At 35.3% G+C, this 7,888-nt stretch overlaps 1 protein-coding gene across 2 annotated transcripts in view; it reads left to right on the top strand.

The window, feature by feature from the left end:
• Positions 1 to 348: 348 nt before the first annotated feature.
• Positions 349 to 7,888, top strand: part of ITPRID2 (ITPR interacting domain containing 2) — a 46,059-nt gene continuing 38,519 nt past the window's right edge. Inside the window, exons 1-6 of one of the 2 annotated variants that reach the window (XM_074215567.1) lie at positions 349 to 639; positions 1,008 to 1,053; positions 4,468 to 4,517; positions 5,331 to 5,387; positions 7,244 to 7,283; positions 7,379 to 7,477. In XM_074215567.1, the coding sequence (XP_074071668.1) occupies positions 423 to 639; positions 1,008 to 1,053; positions 4,468 to 4,517; positions 5,331 to 5,387; positions 7,244 to 7,283; positions 7,379 to 7,477 (509 nt within the window). In that variant the 5' untranslated portion in view covers positions 349 to 422. The remainder of the gene's footprint in view (positions 640 to 1,007; positions 1,054 to 4,467; positions 4,518 to 5,330; positions 5,388 to 7,243; positions 7,284 to 7,378; positions 7,478 to 7,888) is intronic. The other variant, XM_074215566.1, reaches the window with a different exon arrangement.

The following is a 7,888-nucleotide window of genomic DNA, read 5'->3' as shown; positions in this document are numbered from 1 at the left end:
GGCGTCCGCGCGGGGGCGGGGGCGGGGGCCGGGCCGGCGCTCCCTCCCTTCGGCGCACGCGCGCCCTTTTATACCGCACCGGAAAGGGGCGTGGAGACGCCGGGGAGGGGCGCGCCGACGCAGACGCCGGCCCCGCCCCCGGGGCCGCACGAGCCCGGGCCGCCGCCGCCGCGTCACCCCAGGGGGCGTGGCGCGAGGGTGGGGGCGGAGCCTCGCTGCCGGCTTCATGGGAAGCTTCTCCCGCCAGCCCCCTCCCTCCCCCGCCCCTCCCTCCCGCCTCCTCCTCCTCCCTCTCCTCCCCCTCCCGGCCCCGCTCTGACAGCAGGGCCGGGGGCTCCCCCGCCGGGGCCCGTCTTTGCCAGGTTGACGGCGGAGGGGCGGGGGCCGCTCGGGCCGAGCCCCCGGCGCGCCCCGGGGCCGGGATGGAGAAGCCTTCGGCCGTGGCGGCGTCCGCGTCGGAGGAGGAGGTGCTGGAGTGGCAAGTGGCGAGCCGAAAGAGGAAGGCCTGGGCCAAGTGCCGGGACTCCTGGCAGGCGTCGGAGACGGAGGAGCTCTCCACCGAGGCCACGCAGGAGGACGACGACGACGAGGACGACGAGGACCCGGCGGGGGACAAGCTGCCCCCGGCGGCCGAGCGAGGTCAGGCCCGGCCCCGCGCGGGCGGGGGCCTCCGGCCCTGCCGGGGAGGGGGCGCCCGCGCAGGACCCCCTCCGCACACTCCCGCCCCGGCTCGGGGAGGCCACCCTGGGAGGAGAAGGAGAAAGGGTGGGGGCGGGAAGCTTGGAAAAAGCCCCGGGCGCCGCAGAATGCCTGGGCTGCCCTCTGGTCCGCTGTGGGCTCGGAGTAAACAAAAGTCCGGCCCTGACCTCGGGGAGCCCACGGGCTTTTTAATGCTTCATTTTGATGCGCAACTAATTGGGTCTAATTAAGACTAGTTTGGGACTGTCTCATTGGACGGGAAGTATCTCATTACTGATGGTCTGCCTCCCCTACTCTTGGTTCCTTAGGAAACGTTCCAAATGAAAAGATCGCGATATGGCTCAAGGATTGTCGGTAAGTCACTTTTAGTGAGAAACAGAGTACGCCCCAGGGGAAGGGGACTCTACACTTGACCATGCTGGCCTGATTCTCGGCTTTATTTAAGGCAAGACAGCCATGACTGGTTTTATAAGTTTATATATTTACAAATTTCATATATATATTATATATATATAATATATATATCTTAAGCTTTGCTTGTTGATGCTTTAGTGACTTAAAGATGACATCGAGGAACCTATATATATATATATATATAATATATATATATATATATATAATATATTAACACACACACACACACACATATATATATATATATATATATATATATATATATATATATATATCCCTTGTGTCGATGTTTAAAGAAACTGTTGTTTTTTGGAAGAAAGTTTTACAATTCAGATGTGTTTCACAAGGTCTACTTTTTTAATCACCGATGCAGACTTGCATATGCTTCCATAAAGATTGCTCACCGGTTAAAACTTTTCTGTCTTTCCTACGTTTTTGGAAACTCAATTAGAACAAGTTTCTTCTTGTAGTTTTACATTTGGGAGCATGGATTTATCCATGTCCCTGAAACTGAAAGAAAATAGCACCCTTAAAGGCATTTGGTGCTCTGCAGTAATTTAATTATACTCTTCTGCTATAGTGAAAAATGTTTTGATATGATGTAAAAGGTGAAGTGCATTGGTAAATTTGATTCCTGTAAGATTTGGGTTTTTGGGGGGCAATTTAATTATTTTGCAGGTTAGTTGCTTATTATAAAGGTTTAGTGGATGCCGTATATGTTAAAACATTTTAATTATTTTGCAGGTTAGTTGCTTATTACAAAGGTTGAATGAAAAAATGGTATTTGGAACTGTTAGCTTTAGAGCGCCAATTAGGCCTTGTGTCAATGATCATTTTAATGTTTCCAACTCAGACAGCTTGATAACATGTTTTCCTAAGTATTCTTCCTTTGAGAATGTCCTTTTCAATCTATTTTTCTTCCCTAAAGACGTTTTTGATGCCTTTTTTGATAAGTGCCTTAGAATCTCTAAGTATTTTTTAAACTATGGAATTTAATTCAGGAAAGACAAGATGTTGATTCATTCATAGACTCTAGAATTAGAAGGCACTTTAAATATCATTTAATCTAATCAGAAGGGAAATTATGCCTGGTTATAATATGATTTCATTTGTCTTCCACCTGCTTAACTTGATAGTGAAGTTCTAATGGGTTTAATGGTGTTAATGCTCAGTTGATATTTTACATGTTTGTATGGAAGCTTTGTCTAAATATATTCAGTGATTCTTGAGAAAAAAGAACATGAAATTAAATGAATCTTTAATTCATTATATTGTTTTGGATACATTATTTTCTTATACTTGTTTAGGTTTTAGAATTATTATCTCTTATTCTAATTACAGATTGGGTTTTTTTGAGTATCTCAAAGCTATCCTAGCTTTTAAAAGAATGTTAAATTTTATTGTTTGAATTCAATTCTGTATATAGAAAATGTGTTTCTTTGGTAAGAGCAAGAAGAAAAATTGAATCTTGTTAACTGATTTGCTGAGCTAAAGCATGTGTAGGTAGGATATGATTACATAGGAAGTAAGAGTCAATATTTTTGGTTTTTAAATTGCAGCCTTTAAAAATAGATGCAACAGAAAAGTGTTTCTAGTTTTAAGTATTTAACCTTCCATGAAAATCTTTGGATTACTTAGTATGATAATTATGCCATTCATCCTAGACTGATTTTTAGTCTTTTTTTCTCCCCCTCTTAGATTTTATTCTTCCCCTTCCTTACAATCACACCTGTTGGGCACAGAAGTACCTGTGCAAGATGTTTTTCCAAGGTTGTCCACACTGTCACTGATTTAGAAGGAGGTCTTAAAGCAGGATCTCTTTGTGGAGAACAAATTTCAAGATGGCTTCTCAAATTGAGTTTTGGGGTTTCCTCCTAAACGGATGGATTATGCATAATAAATTATTATGAAGCCAAACACACTTGAATGTAGTATTTTTATTTTAACGATTCTATAAAATCTTCTTTCAAACTGATCTTTGTCATAGGCTGCTAGAATTTTCCCCGTCTTTAATTACCATTTATTTTTTTTTGGAAGGGAAACAAGAGTTGTTCAGATTAAACATAAATTGTCTAAATTATTATCCAATAGAGAAAGCCTTTTCCCTTCTAAGTTTTTTTTTTTTTACTTTGATTAGTAGTTAATCATTGCTTGCCATAGAAGCCAAAGAGGGTTTTTGGAAGACTGTCAATCATGCTGTTTATTTACCATTTACTGTTAAATGCATGTAACAATGTTGGCATCCATAGAAATAATTACCAATGTCTGGTTGCTTTAAACTTAAAAAATGAGCATTGGGAAATAAATTATAATTGTTAAAACAAACCAGATTCAATTTGATGTTTTAACATATATGAAAAATCTTAGTTTCCATAGTTTTGAGATGTATCCTATAACTAATTTTATTTTTGCAAATTCTTTACCAAAAAAAGCTTTGAATTTGTTTGATCTGTATTCTAATAGCCTTAATTTTTGGAGGTTTGTTATTTTGATAAGCTGTTTTTCCTCTTAAACAGACCTTGTTAGTCTTGTTGCTACTCTGTAAATTACTCCAAAAGTTTAACGTGCATTATAAAATAAAAGTTCTGTTACAAAGCAAAGCACAAATCTCATGCTGTCATTTAATTTTGAAATGTTCCATACTGATTTTAAGTGGAAAATATTTTTCTTTTTCAAAAAAGAAATTTCCAATTCATCTGGCTTTAACAGGATAAGACAAGACATTCTTATGAATAGAGATCATGTCAGCAGTGATTCGTTATTTGTAGATTATAAGGTTAATATCCAAGATTTTTGACTTATATTTAAAAAATTTCTTTCAGTTATATGCTCCTACTTTATATTGAGGTCTAAACTTTTGAACATTTAACAGATTTGTATTTTCCTTTTTGTTTAAAAGTCATTCTTGAAGTCTTTAACAAATATAAAAAAATGTGGGGTTTTTTTGGGAGGGTCAGAGTGAGGAGAAGGGGATTCATAGAAGATTAGGCTTAGAAAAACAAATGAAACTAAAAAATTGTGACTTGCTTACAAGTCATATTGGATTTTATTTAAATCTAATATTTGTAAACAGAATGTCAAATTCTATCAGTAATATAGTGTCAAATTCTGTAATATACTTCTTGCTCTTGAACGATGACTGAGTTGAGTCAGTCTTAGTGAACTGTCTACACAATAAATAATTTCTTAATTCTTGAGTATTACTTGTATAATCAATTTTCAGTACTTGTGTATGTTCTAGGAAGAGTGAAACTGTGGTTTTTAAATTTGTTATTATATAACCTGTTAAGCTAGAATGTAAAGGAAAAATATTTTTAAAGAATTGAGTCAGTTTTGTGTGTTATTTGATTTCAGAACACCTTTGGGAGCATCACTAGATGATCAAAGCAATATTACACTTAAGGGTAAGAGAAATTTTTAAAATGTGGTTTTTGCTCTTTTATTTTGGATTAAAAGCATATGTTTAAGTCAGATGCAAATATAAAAAGTTTGCTGGTACAGGCAAAAAGTTTTTTCTATAGGTTGGCTAAATGAAAAGAACTTACCTAGTTTAAACCATAAAAGCAAATATTTCATGAAATTCACCCCTTTTCCATTTATAAGTCTTAGTTTTGTTATAATCAGGTGTGGTTGGGATTTGGCAGTAATAAGTATTTCTGTAGAGTGAACTGGGTCACTCCTGATAAAATAATTAAATATTTCTTTTCTTACTTTGCCACACCTGAAAATTTATCACCTGTGCAAAACTGAACTTTTAAAGTTCAAAGTACAAGAATGTTTAGGTAGTTACAGGGCTAATAAAAAACAGTCTCAGGAGATCTAGCTTTGACCTCTTGGTTTTTAATATGGGAGGGTTAGACAAATGACTGTTCTAGGATCAAGATTGTTCTGGACGTGAAATGTTATCTAATTAAACATCATTAAAAATAATAGATTTAAATAGCTTGTAGATGGATTTGTGAAAATTTAATGTAGACAAATTATTATTAAAAATCTTTTATTTATTTTTTGACCTTTTTTAAGGCTATTCATTATGTTAATTCAATAATGATAACCAAGTAGTTTCAGGGTCTGAAGTATTTCACTATAATTTACAACATATTTTGCTTGCTTAAATTTTTATATGAACTGTAAATGTTTAACCTGAATATCAACTTTCTACTTTGGAAAGAAAACACAATATTAAGTTTTCTGAATTCTCAAATATTAATTTTCAGGTGTGCTTGTGAAAAATGGAGGAAGTTTTGAAGATGACCTGTCTTTGGGAGCTGAGGGTATGTGTTTAAGAATTACATGATTTGAATGAAATATATCATTCTGGAAAAAACGTTTTTTTAATGGCAAGGAAATTGAATGTACTTTAGAATTTCTACCCGATGAGCCAGATTTAGTTATCTTAAAAACTACTGGGACCTATCTGCCCATATCTTTCCTGTGTGCTCTGATGTTCTAGTCATAACACATAGGCTTAGCGTAAGAAAGTTTGTGGAAAAGGAACCGAATTTTCCATATTCCTTCCTAGGGTACAATACTTACATTTTGAATAAAAGATTGCAGAAATAACTGAGAGAAGAGTGGTACTAAGAGAGGCAAACTAAAATAGATAGACATTGAAAAAAAACAAATTGAAGCTGATTCAGTATGAATTATGCTAAGATCATGCTGGCAGCTGCTACTTGTCATTATCTACTGTTTTTGTGACTTAGGCAGATTTTTTTCCTTTTATTTTCTTTTTCCTCTCTCTTCAAAAGGTCATGGAACAAGGGTAGGGACATATACTATGTTAGAATTTATTAGAAATGGACAAAAGGGAAACCAGTCATTTATTGTGTTCTTTAATGATGTGTTAATGCTACAATTTTCAAATTTTTCTTTGTGTTGAGAGCAAAACTTTTTAGGTTAAAAATAGTTTGGGTGTTTTAAGAGTAAATTCTTTTTTAGTGAAAAAGTTGGTTGTTTTTAAGTTTCTTTATAGCTTTCCTTTTGCATTTTTTCAGGTCATACATTACATTATTGATAGTAGCTATCATCATTCTTATGCAGTTGCCTTTATGCTGCTTCCTCAAGACTAAAAACAAATAGTCTGGGTTTTAAATTGTTCTAAAGTAATAAAACTATTAAACTCATCCATATAAATAATACCCTTAATTTTTGGTTAATTGAATATAATCTATTTTAGCTGGTATGGTCACACTATAAAGAGAGTGAGAACTTTAGAAAAATTTCTAAAGATGTTATGTGGATTATTTTTATTGGAATGTTCTGAAGTACTAAATTTTTTAGTGAACTTGTGTTTATTGCTTACCTCTCAGCAAACTGAAAGTTGTATAAAAAATTCCTTTATAAAAATACATGTTAATTTTGAGAACAACTTACTTTTACCATTGGTTTTATCAGTTTCATCAGACTTGAATGATTTTTTAAGGATTCAAAGTTGTATTTTTTAAAGTTTAACTCTTGTTCTTTTCATGCAAATTAAAAAGACATACCTGGAGCAGAAATGAAAAATAAATAGCTGAAATGAATATTACTAAACATTATGTTTTATTAAGTCTTATTTCAAATGTACATAAAATTTAAGAAACATGTAAATTAACTATTTAATGAATATTTGGTGAATTGAATTATTTATAGTCATCATATTTTCTTTATATTAAAAAAGGAAATGTATTGCCAGTAGGACGTGTGTGTGTGTGTGTGTGTGTGTGTGTGTGTGTGTGTGATATATACAAAAATTTGGTTGCATGAAGACTAGAGAATCTCCCACCTGCTTTTTTAGACATTGATTTTATGTTTCTGTTGTCAACAGTTTCTAATTAGTCTATTAGCACTTTTTAATATGTGCTGTATAATCATTTTCATTTATTCCAAATGATTATGTAAAAAAATTCAGTTTGCAGAGATTTTTTCCTTCTTAATTTCAAACACTAAAATGGAGTATATAAAAAACATATGACTCATTTTATCTTTGTATTATACCTAAGGGTAGGCAGATTTCAAGCCAAGATGGGAATTTGGAATCTAGGACACTAGTTATGAACATGTGGCTAATTTACTTTCATATATATATACTATATCAGAGTAATGATGACTAGTAAATATTTTTATGCATGCTTTTTTCTCTTTGCAGCTAACCAACTACATGAAGGTGATGCTCAAACTGAACCCTGGTATGTACTTTGCTTGATTTTCTCTTACTAAAACAATTTGTCAATAAAAGGCATAATGAAAAATAAAGTTTCATGTAATTGATTTATATTCACAGCAATAGTGTCTTGGCTAAGGAAAGACGACTTCAGTTCCATCAAAAGGGGAGAAGTATGAATTCTACTGGTTCTGGAAAAAGTAGTGGAACAGTATCAAGGTAACTGAAATATTTTAAAATTATATGGAATTAAATTGTATCAAAGTTGTCTTCTATGTCTTTCTTGCATAAACAAATAAAATTCAGAGTATTTCATTTTCCAGTGTCAGCAGGCATTTATTTTAATTGTGTTTTAAGATAATTTAACATCCTGTTTGAATTGAACTATGAAGATTGGGGATAAGAAGGGTTCTTAGTCTTTTTGTGTTTGTCATGAACTGCTTTGGCAGTCCAATGAAGCCTATGATCCCTTTATCATAATTGAAGACGATGCTAAATTTCAGTTAAATTCAGTTTTTTTTAAGGTTTTTTTTTTTTTTTTTTGCAAGGCATTGGGGTTAAGTGGCTTGCCCAAGGCCACACAGCTAGGTAATTATTAAGTGTCTGAGGCCGGATTTGAACTCAGGTACT

The sequence above is a fragment of the Macrotis lagotis genome, chromosome 1 (genome assembly GCF_037893015.1).
Source record: "Macrotis lagotis isolate mMagLag1 chromosome 1, bilby.v1.9.chrom.fasta, whole genome shotgun sequence".
In the NCBI taxonomy this organism is placed as follows: domain Eukaryota; kingdom Metazoa; phylum Chordata; class Mammalia; order Peramelemorphia; family Peramelidae; genus Macrotis; species Macrotis lagotis.
Note: the sequence above shows the minus strand (reverse complement) of the source record. Positions and strands in the feature narration are given on the sequence as shown.